The sequence below is a fragment of the Hermetia illucens genome, chromosome 4 (assembly GCF_905115235.1).
Source record: "Hermetia illucens chromosome 4, iHerIll2.2.curated.20191125, whole genome shotgun sequence".
NCBI classification, from domain to species: Eukaryota; Metazoa; Arthropoda; class Insecta; order Diptera; family Stratiomyidae; genus Hermetia; species Hermetia illucens.
The window spans coordinates 170,663,066-170,680,637 of NC_051852.1; the positions used below are offsets into that span (position 1 = coordinate 170,663,066).

At 41.3% G+C, this 17,572-nt stretch overlaps 2 protein-coding genes across 3 annotated transcripts in view; both read left to right on the top strand.

Annotated features, from left to right (window-relative positions):
- The window catches only part of LOC119653728 (inositol polyphosphate multikinase), a 40,557-nt gene extending 23,829 nt beyond the window's left edge, over positions 1–16,728 (top strand). Inside the window, exons 1-5 of one of the 2 annotated variants that reach the window (XM_038058637.1) lie at positions 327–641; positions 14,418–14,837; positions 14,942–15,396; positions 15,455–15,581; positions 15,860–16,728. In XM_038058637.1, the coding sequence (XP_037914565.1) occupies positions 14,547–14,837; positions 14,942–15,396; positions 15,455–15,581; positions 15,860–16,063 (1,077 nt within the window). In that variant the 5' untranslated portion in view covers positions 327–641; positions 14,418–14,546 and the 3' untranslated portion in view covers positions 16,064–16,728. Of the gene's footprint in view, positions 1–326; positions 642–14,417; positions 14,838–14,941; positions 15,397–15,454; positions 15,582–15,859 lie in introns of those variants that run through there. The other variant, XM_038058636.1, reaches the window with a different exon arrangement.
- On the top strand, positions 3,019–8,763 carry LOC119654156. The gene has a single exon (XM_038059319.1). It carries the CDS (start codon positions 3,019–3,021, stop codon positions 8,761–8,763), a length of 5,745 nt encoding a protein of 1,914 aa, XP_037915247.1.
- Positions 16,729–17,572: the final 844 nt, after the last annotated feature.

Sequence of the window (17,572 nt, forward strand, 5' to 3'; positions counted from 1 at the left end):
GACGAATCGATAAGAAATACCTCGATTCTGCCTCATCACATACTTTCTAATCACATATCAAACAGGTAAAGTAGCTCTCATCGGAGAGGAATGATTATTTATGCTTACACTGTTTGCTTGTCGCTTCGAGCAGACCAAGATTTATCTACACCATTATCTCTAAATCGTTCAAATAAAAAATCTAAATGAATATCACGGTTTCTAGCGCGTTACAAATTCTTATTTACATGACTAGTTTGTTTTCGCTCACTTTGTTTCTCATTGGCATTCAGTTATTCTATTAAGTTCTATTTGCTTTTTGGAACTGATGAGTAATTTCAATTGTGTTTTACTACAATCAGAAAGTGATTCAGATCGGAGATCACCGTTCAGTGAGAGCTAATTTCGACGGTACAGATTTTGAATAATGTCCTACAGCATCCATCAATTAGTGTGATTTTTCATTGCAATTGATGCGCGTTAGTGTGTGCTAATATTCCATAGAGTGTTAACGTACATCGTTTACTATGCAGCGACGATTTGAAAATTGCATTTGAGTTCACAAAGTGGCAGTTGTTCGGCGAATTTGTGTTAACTGAAAGTGCTTTAAGAAACGAAGTCGACGTGATTTTGTGTATCTTTGACTTTCTCATTTGGAATAGGTAAAACGTTTGTAAACGTTTCTTTTCCTTACTTTGTTACAATGACTGATTATATTGCATAGTGAAATAGATATATGGAAATTGCGAAAAGTTTGAGGCAGCATTGTGGAGTTTGTTCATTTAAAACGTTTATTAAATTTGGGTTAAGAGTGGAGTTTTCCAAATTGTATCCCCCAACCTTGTGTTTATTCAGCAACTGTGACCATCTATACAGTTCCAAACTTTTTGCTTAATAATTATTGCCATTAAATTTGCAAATATTCTGTTCTGAATTTGCCGCATCAAATCGTTATTCTCGTTGTTGTTTCGAAGAATAAAACGGAGGCTTCCTCTCTGCTCACTTCTTATATACAGTAGAACTTCGTTATAACGCTCTGATAGGCTCCAGTGAAGAGGAGCGCTTTAATCGGGAGTGTTTGAAGCGAAAGGGAAAACTGATGAACGGAAAAACAAAAATAAGTTTATTTTTCCTTAAATAGAGTTTACATACACCTAGCATATAACACATCGTTCAATAAGTCCCGGAACTAACAATGAAAACAACATTTTATCGGCAAAATTCTTTATTATTCATCAACATAATCTCCTTCAAGGGTAATACAATCATTCCAAACCTTCTCTAACTTTTCAATGCCATGTTTGTAGAACGATTTGTCTTTTGACTCAAAATGAGCCTCAGTAGCAGCGATCACCTCCTAATTTGAGCTAAATCTTTTTCCCTGGAGCATCTTTTTGAGATCCGCAAAGAGCCAGTAGTCGCTGGGGGCAGATCCGGCGAGTACGGAGGATGAGGAAACGTTGGAAGCCTAATTCGTTGAATTTGGTCATCGTTTTGATTGACTTGTGGCACGGTGCGTTGTCTTGATGAAAGATGACTTTCTTCTTCTTCATGTGTGGGCGTTTTATCGCTATTTTGGCCTTCAAACGATCCAATAACACTATGTAGTAGTCGCTATTGATGGTTTTTCCTTTTTCGAGGTAGTCAATGAAAATTATACCATTCGCATCCCAGAATACGGACGCTATCACTTTGGTGGCCGACTGTTGTGTTTTTGTACGCTTCGGGCGGCTTTCACCGATCATACGCCGTTCAGCTGACTGCCGACTTGACTTCGGAGTGAAATGGTAACTCCATGTTTCGTCCACTGTCACATATCGACGCAAAAAATCCTGTTTATTGCGAGTAAACAGTGCCAAACAGCTCTCCGAATCATTGATACGTTGTTGCTTTTGTTCCATTGTGAGCAAACGCGGCACCCATTTGGAAAAAACCTTTTTCATAGCCAATTTTTGGTGCAAAATAGTAAATGCACTACCAGTTGATATGTTCACCATCTTAGCTATCTCGCGCACTTTCATTTTGCGGTCACCCATCACGATTTTCAATACTTGCTTGGTGTTTTCGGGAGTTACTGCCTCATTTGGCCGACCCGAACGTTCCGCATCATTTGTATTAGTACGACCGCGTTTCAAGTCAGCATACCACCGACAAATGGTTGTTTTCGACGGAGTAGAGTCCGGATAACGTTTTTCAAGCCATTGCTGAGCTTGAACAGTGTTTTTTTCCCATTAGAAAACAATGTTTTATCAACACACGAAACTCGTTTTGGACCATTTTTTTCACGATTGCAAAGGTAGCGTCACTTTAACCACTATAGCTTTCTTGGTTTTGTTTCGAATTACATCAAATTTTGACACATCTTATCTGAAGGTTGGTACTTCTGAACCTTGGTATATAAATGGCATTATTAGCGCCATTTCTACGCTAGTCCCGGGACTTATTGAACGATGTTGTTCAGGCTGCAGTAAAAAAAACCGTCTGCACGCGCATCCGGTGCATGCAAAAAATATTTGCATAGCCAAGGTGAATATCTTCCGCATGCACGCATATTTAGCATGTAAGCAATTTGTAATTTTTCTCATAGCAAGTAAGCATTTTTGTACACTTTTGATATTAGCAAGTAAGCACTTTTGTACCTATTTAAGCGAGAACAATTAATAAAGAATTTAGTGTATTTTCAAGTCCCGAAGAACTAAGCCTTTTATTCTTCTCCAGTGAGGCTGCTAGAGACTTCGAAGATTTGGAAATATACTCTACTGGACTGAACTTGATTCGGTGTTTCACCCAATTAAGAAAAGACAGACTCATTCGGTGTTTCACCCAATGAACATACAGACAGACTTGAAAACGAACTTTACTTGGTTTTGACTTGAGCAGGTGTTTCACTTGATCAAGAAGAGAGACTCACCCGGTGTATCACCGAGTGGACCTATCAGGATTGAGACATTTTTTGGTGACCCCGACGTGATCGGCCGATCACAACATTAAAAGGACACGAGGCGAGTTAATAACTTTGTGGAATTATCTTAGCCAATCATGGAGGCGATACTTGAGAAAGTTAATAATCTTACTCAACAACAAGATGTGACGGGCCAGGAGATTCAGCGTCTTTTGAGTAACTACCGGAAAGATTCGGTAGCTCGTAAGACAAGGGAATATCTCACGACGAGATTGGAACAATTGGAAAATCTCTGGACAGCCTTTTCGGAGAGAAATGAAGAGCTTGAAGAGTTAGCGCATTATCTTCCAGCTCATCCATATTTCGAGAAACAATATTTCTCTTCAATGCAGCGCGAGTACACCAAGTACAGGGAGGACATTGCGGAACGCCTTCAGGGTTTGGAAGGCACGTCCAAGTTGAATATCGATTTGGGTAAATCAGCCACGGGTGCTTTAGATACAAAGGCCGCCACAGCAGCAAACAATGCTCAGAACGAGCTTCCCAGCGATGTCGTGGTACTAATAAGGCAACAGCAATCAAGGATACGGGCTGTGGAAAACATTATTAGCGGCATCGACACAGTTGAACAGGCACAGCCCAAATCATACTACGAATTGAAGGCAGCTACTTTATCAAAGTACTGGGAAGAGTTGCGTCAAGGCCATCAGAATATATGGCAATATTCCAGCGATCCAAATGAGTTAGGGTACAACGAGGAGAATTTTCTCAACCTCGAAGAGCGAATTCAAGACACTTTAATATTTCTCGCTGAATGCCGTTCAAGGCTAGAGCCTAGCATAGCTACCGCTACAAGGGCCTTTCCAAGCATCAGCTTGCCACACGTGACAATTCCTGCCTTTGACGGCGATTATGCACAATGGCAATCCTTCCACGACTTATTCCGCCAGATGATCCACGAGCAGCAATTGGGAAATGCTCAGAAAATGTGGTATTTGAAGACCAATCTAAAGGGTGAAGCAGAGCGACTTATACGTCATCTGCCCATCACTGACGAAAATTATGACATTGCATGGACAACGCTAACAAACCGCTACAGCAATCAACGATTGAGGGTAGCCACGCTATTGGATAGGTTCACACAACAGCCGATGATTACTTCGGATTCCCCCAGTGCTTTGAAAAAACTTCATGACATTACGAAGGAATGTCTAGCAGGACTCAAGAACTTTAATATCAATATAGCTAGTTGGGATCCCATTTTATTACATATTTTACTGAAGAAGTTAGACAAGGTTACGCACGCCTTATACGAACAAACTTTGACTTCACCACGAGAACTGCAGCCGGTTGATGCATTTCTCGCGTTTTTGGAAAGACGCTTTCAGTCTTTAGAGGCCTTGTGTAGCGACAAGAGGAGTACGACTCAAAACAAACCTACAAACCGAACCTCGGCTTTAATATCCACCAAGGACAGTCAATCTTTACAGTGCAAAAACTGCAAGGAAAGCCATCGAATTTACACATGTGAAGCCTTTAAACAATTGTCCATCTGGGATCGAGTAGCCAAAATCAAGCAGCTGAGGCTATGTTTGAACTGCCTACGGGAAGGACATCGAAGTGCACAGTGCAGCGCAGGAAGTTGTCTTAAATGTGGAAAGAAGCACAACACTCTACTACATATGGACGCCAACAATCAAGACAAAACAACGCCCTCTATCACCGCAATTCAAACAACAGCCAACGCCACCAAGCAAGGTCAAGTATCAAGTATTGTAAAGGACAAGGGTTCTACAAATGTCAACCATTCTATTGCATTATCAACGGAAATATCAGCATCAGAGGGACCTTTTGTTCTATTAGCTACTGCACTCATCAAGGTGACAAACCAAAAGGGCAAGTCGATAGAAATGAGAGCTCTGCTGGATAGTGGCTCCCAAATAAACATAATTACAGAAACGGCTGTGAGAAAGCTGGGACTACAACCAACTAGTTACCATATACACATTCGTGGTCTGGGCGGAGCGTCGCAACAATCGCAACAGAAGGTAACATTGTCATTGCAATCAAGAATCACTACGTTTGCACGGAAGATAGACGCTATAGTTTTACCACATATAACCTCCTCTCAACCATCGCAAGGTCTGAATTCAAGGAATTGGGCCATACCCGGCAACATTCAGCTTGCCGATCCTCATTTTGACCGGGAAGGGCGTATTGATCTACTTCTCGGAGCTGACATCTATTACGAACTATTAGCTACAGGGCAAATGCGGCTATCAAGGAACCTGCCACTGCTGCAAAACACGGTCTTTGGTTGGATAATTGCTGGAAGGGTTGCAACATCCTATCAGAAAGAGGTTACATGCGGCATCATCAACACCGATGATTCCAAGCTCAGCGAGCAGATAGAGCGTTTTTGGAAATTGGAGGAACCAGAATCTACAGAGAACCTTGCGATGACAACACAAGAAATAAAGTGTGAAAATCATTTTGCTCAAACCATGAAACGAACGAACAATGGACGTTTCATTGTGAAACTGCCTTTCAAGGTGGATCCAGCAAAACTCGGCAAATCTAGGGGCAATGCGGAGAGGCGACTTTTCAAATTAGAATGGAGATTAGCACGAAACCCAGAACTACGCAAACAGTACAATGAATTTATGGACGAATACAAGCAACTGGGGCATATGACGGAAATAGATGAAGGAAGTATTCCGAGTCTTCATTACTTTCTTCCCCATCATAGCGTTCTGAAGCCAGAGAGCACCACCACTAAACTTAGAGTAGTTTTTGACGCCTCTTCGGAAACCTCTTCTGGATACAGTTTGAACGATGTACTTGCTACAGGCCCTACCATCCAATCCGAATTATTTACCATTCTTGTACGATTTCGGCTGCCTTGCTTTGTTTTTACTGCTGACATCGAAAAGATGTATCGACAAGTCCAGGTGTCGGAGGAAGACAAGAGATTTCAACTAATTCTATGGCGAAATGAGCCTAATGAACCTATAAGATGTTATCAGCTGAACACGGTCACATATGGTACTTCCTCTGCACCATATCTAGCCACCAAATGCCTACAAGAATTGTCATCACAGACAACGCACAAATACCCATCTGGTTCGACTGCATTAAGACGGGATTTTTATATGGACGATGTGATGTCAGGTGCAAACACCTTGACAGAAGCTATTGAGACGCAACATCAACTTCGCACAATCTTGCAATCAGCCGGCTTTAAGCTTCGAAAGTGGTGTGCAATCAACAAGAATCTTTTAAACAACATTCCTGTTGAAGATCAGGCACTCCAACTGGACATAACCCAAGAAAGGGAGGAAAACGTGAAGACACTGGGATTAGTTTGGACTCCTAAGACAGATGAATTTCAAATTAGATGCCCATACACGGAATCTAAGAAAGTAACAAAGAGATCAGCGCTATCCGATATCGCTCATCTGTTCGATCCGCTAGGATTGATGGCACCAGTTACAGTTACTGCTAAAATCTTCCTTCAAAGGCTGTGGAGTCTCAAAATGGGTTGGGATGAAGAAATTCCTTTAGAACTACAGGCGGAATGGTCAAGATATTATAATGACTTGCAGGGGCTGAATCAAATTAAGGTACCTCGTCACATATTTGGAGGGAAGGTACCTGAAAAAATACAGTTACATGTCTTTTCGGACGCTTCGGAAAAGGCGTATGGTGCAGCGGTATATTTACGAGCTATTCAGTCAGATGGGGTTCGCACAGTTCGTCTTTTATGTGCAAAGTCGAAGGTGGCACCATTAAAACGAGTGACCCTACCAAGATTGGAATTGTGTGCAGCAAGGCTAGCAGCTGAACTCGCTCATCGGCTTAAACGGGACATAGAAATTCCAGACTATAATTGCTTTTACTGGACCGACTCCGAAATTGTCCTAAATTGGATCAATGCAGAAGCATCGTCATTTTATACGTTCGTGGCTAATCGAGTCGCTGCTATACAACAAAAATCCTCACCCAAGCAATGGAGGCACATACATTCAAAGGAGAATCCAGCAGATTTGGTATCGAGAGGTGTCGCTCCTGGAAAACTGCAGAATTATGCCCTCTGGTTCTATGGGCCTATATTTCTTCATGGGACTGAAGAGTGCTGGCCGGAAAGGTTTCATAGTGTAGATACCACCTTGGAGAAAAAACGTTCAAAAATGGTATTGGCCATGGTGAAGGACTCAATTTCCCTTATCAATCAAATCGACCATCAAAACTCTTTTCAACGACTGCAACGCATAATGGCACATGTGCTACGGTTCGTTAGGAATGCACGAACAACGAACCACAAGGAACGAGAAAAATCGCTCTTAACTGCAAGCGAAATGGAGGAAGCCTTGCGAGTAATAGTAAAGGAAGCTCAATTGGATGTGTATCGAGAATCTATGCAGCAACTAACATGTAACAAGCAATTAAACAACAGCGATCCATTGAGCAGTCTGCATCCATTCTTAGACGAATTCGGACTTTTGAGAGTCGGCGGTCGGCTTGAAGCTTCAAATTTAACTTATGATACCAAACACCCGATCGTTCTTCCTTACGGCCATTACGTAACTCGATTGATTTTAAATGATCTGCATCATAAGCATCTTCACGCCGGACCACAAGCCTTATTGGCAATAGCGAGACAACGATTTTGGCCTATCAAGGGCAAAGCAGCCATCAGATCTATCGTGCAGAGCTGTATGAAATGCGCAAGGGCGAAACCAAAACTCATGACGCAGCTCATGGGAAACCTGCCCGCCAATCGAGTACAACCAGCCAGACCATTCACGAATACTGGTATCGACTTCGCCGGCCCTCTATGGATTCACTTTAAGGGGAGAGGCAATCGTCCGCAAAAGGCATACCTTGCTGTTTTTTGTTGCTTTGCAACAAAGGCGGTGCACCTGGAACTAGTGACGAATCTAACGACAGAAGCCTTCATCAATGCGCTGAAACGTTTCATTGGGCGTAGAGGACATTGTCGAAATCTATATTGCGACAATGCAACTAACTTTGTGGGCGCCAAAAATCAACTAGCAGAATTAAACGAAAGCATATACGGGGAACAATCCCAAGAACAACTAATCAATTTTTGCACACCCAAGGGTATTGATTTTCATTTTATTCCACCAAGATCGCCTCATTTCGGTGGCCTGTGGGAGGCGGCAGTAAAATCTGCCAAACACTTTTTAATCAGAAACACGTCCCCAGCAAAACTTACGTATGAAGAAATGGCAACTTTAATAATCGAAGTCGAGGCTATTTTGAATTCAAGGCCACTGACACCTCTATCATCCGAGGCCGGAGACCTTACGGCATTAACTCCAGGCCATTTCTTAATTGGGGAACCACTAACGAACCCAGTTGATGTACACGCCCAAGCAGTAAAGGCAAATTTACCGCAAAGATGGAAGGAAATCAACGACATAAAGAATAGATTCTGGCAAAGATGGTCAAGCGAATATTTGTCGGAACTGCAACAGCGTCAAAAATGGAAACAGAGCTGCGAAAACGTAAAACCTGGAATGCTGGTGGCTATCAAAGAAGACAATATTCCCTTTCTGCAGTGGAGATTGGGGCGAATAATAAAGGGGATAAAAGGTCGAGATGGTCTAATAAGAATAGCAGAGATCAAAACATCGTCAGGAGTCCTACAGAGAGCAATTCATAACTTAGCACCGTTACCGGTAGAACCGAACGACACCGAAGACTCCTCGCAGGAAAAACCCCCAGCTCCATTAAAGGAACGGATTATAGATACCTGCACGCAAAACTCAGAAGCAACTCGATGTTCAAGAGCGAAGAAGAAGAGAATTTCGCACTCCCCTGTAAACCTGCTACTGTGGACGATTGATCCAGAATAACGGTTGACCTAACGCTCAACGGAGGGGAGGATGTTCAGGCTGCAGTAAAAAAAACCGTCTGCACGCGCATCCGGTGCATGCAAAAAATATTTGCATAGCCAAGGTGAATATTTTCCGCATGCACGCATATTTAGCATGTAAGCAATTTGTAATTTTTCTCATAGCAAGTAAGCATTTTTGTACACTTTTGATATTAGCAAGTAAGCACTTTTGTACCTATTTAAGCGAGAACAATTAATAAAGAATTTAGTGTATTTTCAAGTCCCGAAGAACTAAGCCTTTTATTCTTCTCCAGTGAGGCTGCTGGAGACTTCGAAGATTTGGAAATATACTCTACTGGACTGAACTTGATTCGGTGTTTCACCCAATTAAGAAAAGACAGACTCATTCGGTGTTTCACCCAATGAACATACAGACAGACTTGAAAACGAACTTTACTTGGTTTTGACTTGAGCAGGTGTTTCACTTGATCAAGAAGAGAGACTCACCCGGTGTATCACCGAGTGGACCTATCAGGATTGAGACAGATGTGTTACACATAAAAATTTATGTTTGAGGAAATATAACGATTTATTAGAGCCGGTGTTTTCTAATTTTACAATTTTTTTAAAAGCATCGTCATCTTCTACGGCTGTACATGCGAAGAAGGTACAAATTGAATTTAACACTTCCGTAACGTCGCTTATTTTTAGTGGAATGATTTCAGTTTCATCTTTTTCATTTTCCTCAGACTCTTTAAGCTTAAAACTCTATTAGTCACAAGGGTATCGTCCAAATCATCAAAACCTTCCGAGCAGTTTAATCTTGCTCTACATACAAGTGCTTGCCAACTTCCTTCATCATAGGTGATGTGGATCTAGGCCTTTAACTGTGTTGAAACACCTCATTTCTACCCTGCGGCGGTACACTAGGAGGTAAAGTCGACATTGCGCTTGCCTAGGATTATTAATTCAGCTTATCATTCAGAGCTTAGCTCAGTAATGTCCGGTGTCCAGCTTCGATACAAATCACTCTGTTGTGTGCATGGGGTGGGAGAAACCCGCAGTCCCAGATGACTCAGAAGCAAGAAGACTACATACAGGACATCGCTCTCGCAGCGCATTGCTTGAATTTGTATGGTGGAAGGAAAGCATCGCACATGTTCGGCCATCTTCAATTACTTTCGCGTGAAGAGTTCTGCACAGGATTTTGATGGTGTTGGTGTGGTGTATCTGATGCATGAGACGGGGAAACATGCGCAAAAAAAATCGCCCAAGCGCCATAGAAATACCGACACCTTAATACATGAACCACATTCGCCATGCGTCAGTCAGCTCCTTCGTGTCTAACTCGATTACATCCCGTGCCGCCTAGGAACTTGATTTTCTCTTCCTGTATGTATTTTTCTTGCTCAGAAGTGACTAATTATTCTCGATGTTCCCATCTTACGGAACATTTCGATTTCTTTTAAGGATTGGACGATTTCCCTTAGTGAACGAGATATCACCCATTGCAACTGCAGCGTATCAAGACCAAAAATCGGTTGAGTGGCACACCCAAAGGCGATGCACTCCAATTGAAACTGTTTCATGGATTTCTCTTCTTTGCTTTAGTGTGGAAATGTAAATTTATGTCACTCACTATATGCGTGGAGTTTCATAGTTCCCATACCTCCACCAAATTTCGTTTGGATCGCTGTAGCCGTTTTGGGGAAAAGTGCATGTGATAGACAGACAGACAAACGGTGAATCGATTTTAAAAAGGTTTTGTGTAAAAAGTGCTATTAATTTACCAGAAAATACTTTTGTTTTAGCAAAAAAAATTGTTGACTACGACGATTGCGATTTTCGAGTCCGGAGTTTACTAGTTAGCGATAGGTTTGTGTAAAACAAAACCTTATAAGACTCGATTCAATATCTGTTTGCCGGTCTGTTCATCTGGCTGTGTGTCGTCTGTCTGTCACACCCGGTTTATTTGGAAACGGCTAAGGCTATTGTCATGCAAATTGGTAAGAACATGTGGTCTGTAAATCCTTTTACATACAGCGAGTGGCGCCAGTTGACGTTGTGCAGTGGAAGAGGGGTATACATTTTTTTCCCAAAATATGATCATCTGGGGCATCATATGTTAGGACCGATGTGCCTGGTTAGCAGAAAGGTGTGAATGCGCATGCCGAAGGACATTTTAATGGAGCATCAGTGTTAGTGGGCGCACTTTCACGATCAATTTCGTAAACTTTTTAGAATGTTGGGATAGCTCGATAGGTCGATTTTGGCCAATTCTGACGTTCTTTAACCATTGCCTTATCCCGATACGTCATTACGAGCTATATGGCTTTTTACTCCGAATTTTATAAATGGTGTCCATGCTCGGTGTTTCTAGTGAATAAAGTAAATACAATTATAGAGACGGTTTCCGTCACCAGTTTTCTTATTCTTTAGCCTTTGTCCAGTTCACAATCGGGGTCGACTCGTCGTGACCGATCGCGCCATTTAGTTTTTTCAAAAGCCTGATATGGATGCAATCGCGAGGCGAAATCCCCATGCAACATATCAAGCGACTGTTGTTTCGCTCGGCGTTTTGGTCGCTTACCATCGACTTCGATGTTCAAACCACTCTTGGCGAGTGAATTGACATTTATGGTCGGGGGGTCAGGGGGTTCACAGTGGTATGGCCGGGGAAGAAGTGAAGGAAGAGCTTTTCCCGAAGTGCCGCATTGGACAGTTTTTAATTAATGTTACTGAGTAAAGAGAAGTGTCGGGGATGTGTTGCGGCTGCACATCGAAGTCCGTGGTCAGGATTGAAAGGAATAGTTATTTCCTTTGACGTGGGTGATGACATAAAAAGTATAGAAAAATGAATCTATACGCGCTAGACTGTGGGATTTTTGTATAAATAAATTCCACAGGATAAGACTCATCCTCGAACCATAACATTTTTATTATATTTATTATTGGTCCGATCCATATGGTCCTTCTGGCCATCCTAGTTTATCATAGTTATTTCTATTCGTTATTTACTAAGCCATCCTTTTTCAGTGAGAATATATTTGTTTCGTGGCCAAATATTGAAAAATTCTGCTTTCATTTGAATTGATCTAATCTGAAAACTGTGATGATTCGGGCGAAATTCCAAATTCTCGGTGTATCTTCATGTGAAATGTACATATGTTGACTATCGTTGCTTGAATCTAACATCGAAGGAGGTGGACGTAGCAGCTAGATCTGATAGCGGAGAGTCCTTGGTATTGAAGGATGCATTCCCTAATATTTACGTGAAGAAATCTGTCAACTTTATTATTCTGTAAAATATTTTATCGACAGCTATTCTAGGGGCTATAGCTCCGCTTAAGAAAATTTAAAATTCGTTTGTATTTGTTGGGAATCTAGCTTTATGAATTTCTCATTCGTATCTTGCGGAGGCAGGGTATGCTTTGCTGCAGGCCGATGTCTAGTACCATAAAAACCGATAAGTTACTATTACCAATCTCAAACGTACTATCTGTTACATAAGAGCGTAGTCACTGTTAAATCTTCTTCTTCTTTTTCTTCAGCCTTTGTCCCGTTCACAAGCGGGGTCGGCTCGTCGTGATCGGCTTCGCCATTTGGCTCTATCGAATGCCTGACCTGGGTGCAATCTCGAGACTTTCAAATCCCCATCCAGCGTATCAAGCCACCGTTGCTTAGGTCTGCCTTTTGGTCGTTTACCATCGACTTCGATGTTCAGACCAATCTTTGCAAGTGAATTCTCGTTTGCACGAATTGCGTGACCATACCATCGAAGACGCCTCTCTCGCAACTTTTCCACGATCGGTGCAACCCCATAACGATCGCGAATATCCTCATTTCGGATGTGATCTAAACGTGTGACGCCACTAGTCCAACGTAGCATCTTCGTCTCCATTACCGCAAGACGCCGTTCATTGTCTTTTATGGTCGGCCAACACTCAGAACCATAGAGAGCGACTGGACGGACAACATTGCGGTAAATTTTAGATTTGAGACGTTCGTTGATACGTCGATCACAAAGGACACCAGTTGTGGAACGCCACTTCATCCAGGTTGCGTTAATGCGTGAAGCAATTTCATAACGCAGCTCTCCATTGGCTGATTGACCCGAGGTATTTAAATCGCTCAGATCTGGGCAGATCACTGCCGCTGACAGTGATTGTGCCTGTTTCATGGGGATCGGTCGTCAAAAATTCAGTTTTGTTTAGATTCAATCTGAGACCGTGTTGCATGAGGCGATCATTCCATTTTTGAACAAGTTGCTCGAGATTATTTTTGCTATCAGATGCTAGGAAAACAGCGTGGTCACTGTTAAATAATAACAACAATTGATTTTTCGAAAATTCGCAAATTTATTGATAATTTGGTCGTTAATACTCAATGCAAATACCTCAGTAGCAAGTCCAATCTCCTGCATTGTCAATTATGGCCTGGCACCGTCGGGGCATACGTTCCACTAGTTTTTCTGCATATTCTACCGGAAAAGACCTCCAAATTTTCCGAATTTGTCGAGAAAGTTGATGTAAATTACATGGCTTGCGTCTGCGAAGCTGCATTTTCATCAGAGCCCACACATTTTCTATGGGATTTGCATCCGGTGACTGAGATGCCCAATCTAAAGTGACAACTCCGTTTTGCGCCTTCCACTCGCTACACGCTCGACTCCGATGTTTCGGATCGTTGTCCTCTTGAAGGATCCAGCTTTCATTTTTCTTGATATACCATTGCTTAGCAGATGGTAACAAAGCCTTTTGATATATTTTATTCATTTTTTCGGCATTTAGATTCTCGGTAAATAAGAACAAAGTACCGAAACCTTTGTTTGAGAAGTACCTCCAAACATGGACCTTGACGGGGTGTTTAACAGTCCGTTGAAGCATCCTACTGGTGGAGGTTGTCCAGGCATGTTTGATGCTTGAAAATGTCCTGAAGGAGGATTCATCAGAAAAAATTACGTTGCTCCAATCGCGGTCCAAGTTTTCCTTCGCCCATTCCACTCGTTTTTCAACGTGTTTTGCACTCAACATTGGTTTTTCCAAACATTGCGATATTTCAGTTTATTGGCAAGCAAGTGCCTGCGAATCGTTCCGTAAGATATGTCAACACCTTTTGCTTTCAATTTCACAGCAGCTCCACGTAAAGTCAAAGTTAGATCTTTCGAGAACAATGCGAGAATCTTTTTTTCGTCTTTTTTTTGAGACTTTGCTTGCACTTCCGCGATCAGGAAAATTATCAACGTTACCGACCTTTTTATAGCGATTTATCCACTTGCTAACGAACTGCTTCGACTGTCCCATATATTTCGCAGCAGCAGTTTGCGTTAATTTGGGTCCTTTTTCATGCAAACATAGAAAAATTGTCTCAAAGCGAGAGGCGTAAACAGCACTCATTTCGAAAAACCACTCAATTGAAGACTAAATTTGACAGAGAGCTGACTTTTTATAAAAAGCATGAAGGACTGAGGTGCCCTCTATGTCATAGAAACAGAAACAGAACGCTCTGATTTTTTATCTACGTGTAACAGTGATCACGCTCTTATGTAACAAACTGTACAACAACTAGCTCGAGATAATATTTTTTTAAGATAAAGTTCCAAGGACTTATTTTTAAATGTAAAAAAATTAAATGACGTAAGTTTATTCTAAAACCATTTTACTGATTTTCCAGATTACGTCTGAAAGGAGAACTGGTGCACCAATGCAATCACGTTTTTTAAGTAACATGGTTTCAGCGTAAAGGGTCCTCGCCAAATACAGTCAGAATATCCTCGTGTTCGAAAATATTTTTCCTGTAATCATGACAACTAAAATTTCCCAAGTGCCCGTAAACAATTTACCTAGCGGAACAATACCTCTAGAAAATCAGGTAGCTGGCCATACATTTCAAGAAGGCACTGATGCGTTAGGAATGCTGAAGGACGAAAGTGATGATATTGTTCTGAAACCGCTCACCAAACCCATTTGCGGAGAACGAGAAAAAAGTTTTTATGAATTGCTTCAAACTACGAAGAATCCTTGCTTGTTGGCTTTGAAAAGGCTTGTGCCCGAATACAGAGGAGTTGTAACGGCAGATGTTAATGGAAAAGAAGTGAGTAGACCAATTTGAAAAGTTTGTATACATTTATGCTGATGTTAATGCACTATCTCGTGTTATTTACGAAGAGTTGAAGATCTGTTTTTCTCATTTGTCAGGTGGAGTTTCTTAAATTAGTCGATTTAACGCACGGTATGCGAAAGCCTTGTATTATGGATATTAAAGTGGGCAAACGTACATGGGACCCACTTGCAACAAAAGAAAAGATTCTTGTCGAAGAAGAAAAATACGCCGCATGCAAAAAAACAATTGGTTTATGCATACCTGGCTTTCAAGTTTATGATATCGAAACTGGCAAATTGCATCGCTTCAGCAAGGACTATGGCAAAAAATTAAATGAGACCACATTCAGAGATACCCTCCGACTATTTCTTAATGCCAAGTCTGGATTATGTCGAAAATTAGTAATACAAATTCTGCTTGAACTGAAATCGATACAGAAATGGATTAGGATGCAAGCGTACTATAAACTATACTCAAGCTCAATACTTTTGGTTTATGATGCGGAGAAGCTGGAAACGATTTTGCATGATAACAAGCTGAACTGCAACATGTAAGATAAGTTCGGTTGAAATAAGTAGCGTTTACTAACGATTATTTATGATTTTTAGTGGAAATGGTTCTATCCTTTCACATGCTGACATTCCGTCCGATTTGAATACTTCGACGATGCCACAAGACCTGCCTTATGAAAATACAAAGTCATGGTGCGACGAGAATACGAAAGATTATGAGCAAGTAAGACTTTGCCCAATTAATTTGTATATATTGAAAAAAGTATGTTAAATATTTTTCTCCCGGAGGCCCTTCTTTAATTCACCATTTTGACCAGCCTATCATTTCCTTTTTCTATTCGCTAGTGTTATTTATTGGTCTTGCAAATACCGATATTTCGGGAACCACTTCTCCTCCTGATGAAGGGAGAAGTTTTAATTATTTCAAATAATTATTTTAGTCGCTAGGAATACCGTGTAATTACACTCAGACTGATTCAATTATTTCTGTTTTTGTTGCAGACATTATTGCATCCAAAGAGTGACAGCTGCGCGAATAAACTCATCGTTAACGGTCGCACAGATGATCGGTCGTGGACGCATGTCAAAATGATTGATTTTGCTCATGCATTTTCCTCTGATGACGATTCGCTCGATACAAACTACATGTTTGGCATTGATAGTCTCGTTCGAATTTTCGAAGGGTTCCTGAAAGAATGTGGCTAATGGTCCAGGAGTTTAAGACCTCCATACAGTCCTAGGTCAATATTTTCATCCATTTTTATCATATCCATATCTTACCATCGTCTCATTTATGTATGGTGTGAAGGCTACCTTCTTTACTGTAACGTAACTAGGTGTTAAGACCCTGCGAGTTTCGCCATGGTTGCATGTATTGAGTTAGAACAAACCAATGCAATCTATTTCTGTACTTAGTTGTCCACTTTCTTTTTCCGACTTGATCAAGAATCTTCAGGTAATCTTGTGTCCGATGGTTGGTTTGAAATTGAAAACATGAAATGATGTGATTGAAAAGGACTCCAATTTATCATTGAAAATGAACGTTCAAGAAATAACTTTTACAGTGTTTTTGATACTCCTCGTCTTACCGTTAAAGGGACACATATTCATCATAAACTTTTGTTCAATTATTATATACCAGATGTAAGTGAAGAGCAATAAACCAAAAGTATTCCTTAGAACAAAAAGAATGATATACAAAACAAAGAAATTTTTGAAACCGGTTAGTCGTTTTTTATGTATTATTTATACTCGTATGTTGATTTATCTCGGTAGGTTCATAGACTATTATTAAACTTGTAAGTTTTTGTATTGGATCACAATTGTGTGAGATAGAATTGTGAAAGTTAATAAATATATATTGTATGCATACAAAATTGTCCGAGATTTTTTTAAAATAGTTTAAGTAAAAAGTTTGAAAATAAATTTTCAAAATCTTCCATAGCCTTCCAAAGTCTTCGTCCCCACTCTTTTCGGCTGATCGACCACGATTTCCAATTTCGGAAACAAATCAACATGTAACTTGCGTTGTCTATTAAGCCCTCTTCCACCATCATCTTCGGTGCGCTCTCCCACAATGGAGACGTGCGCGGAAGATAGTGCATACAGGGGCGGAACCCCCGTATGGGGGTCGCACTGGGGAAGGGACTACAGAGTGAATCCTACCTGCTAGTAACTTCTCCTACCCCTTCCAAGGAACAGGCGGAAGGAAGCGAAGCCAGAGACGTGGATGGAACTGACTTGATGCCAGTTCGAGTGATCGAATCTATGCAACCCGGACACCGCAAACCAATTAAGGTGCTAAGTGGAAAACAGACGAATGCTCTTCGGGATGAGATGAGATCTTTCGGCTTTTGGCTTTTCTCAGACAAATCAATCACGAGGGGATCGAGTCTCTGGCGGTACGGTGTGGGGGAAACCCCGTCATGCGCGGACTGCCGCATACGCTTCTAACTGTTTTCCATAAGACAATAGACTAAGTTTATGTCGAAAAACATAAAGATTGGTGAAATCAACCTGCAGCATGCCAAAGCTCCCTCCTACCTGTTGGCAGTGAGAATGACAAAGCTACAGGATTTCCCCTATATCTTTCTGGTGCAAGAACCGTGGGTTCGATTTAACAGAATCTGTGGCATTGGATCAGTAAAGGGGGCTAGGATCTTCTACGACGAAAGATCCATAAGACCGAGAGCTTGCGTCCTGATGTCAAGACGG

What these genes read in the sequence shown, in the direction of transcription:
- LOC119654156 (XM_038059319.1), top strand. Translation starts at nt 3,019, where the DNA reads ATGGAGGCGATACTTGAGAAAGTTAATAATCTTACTCAACAACAAGAT.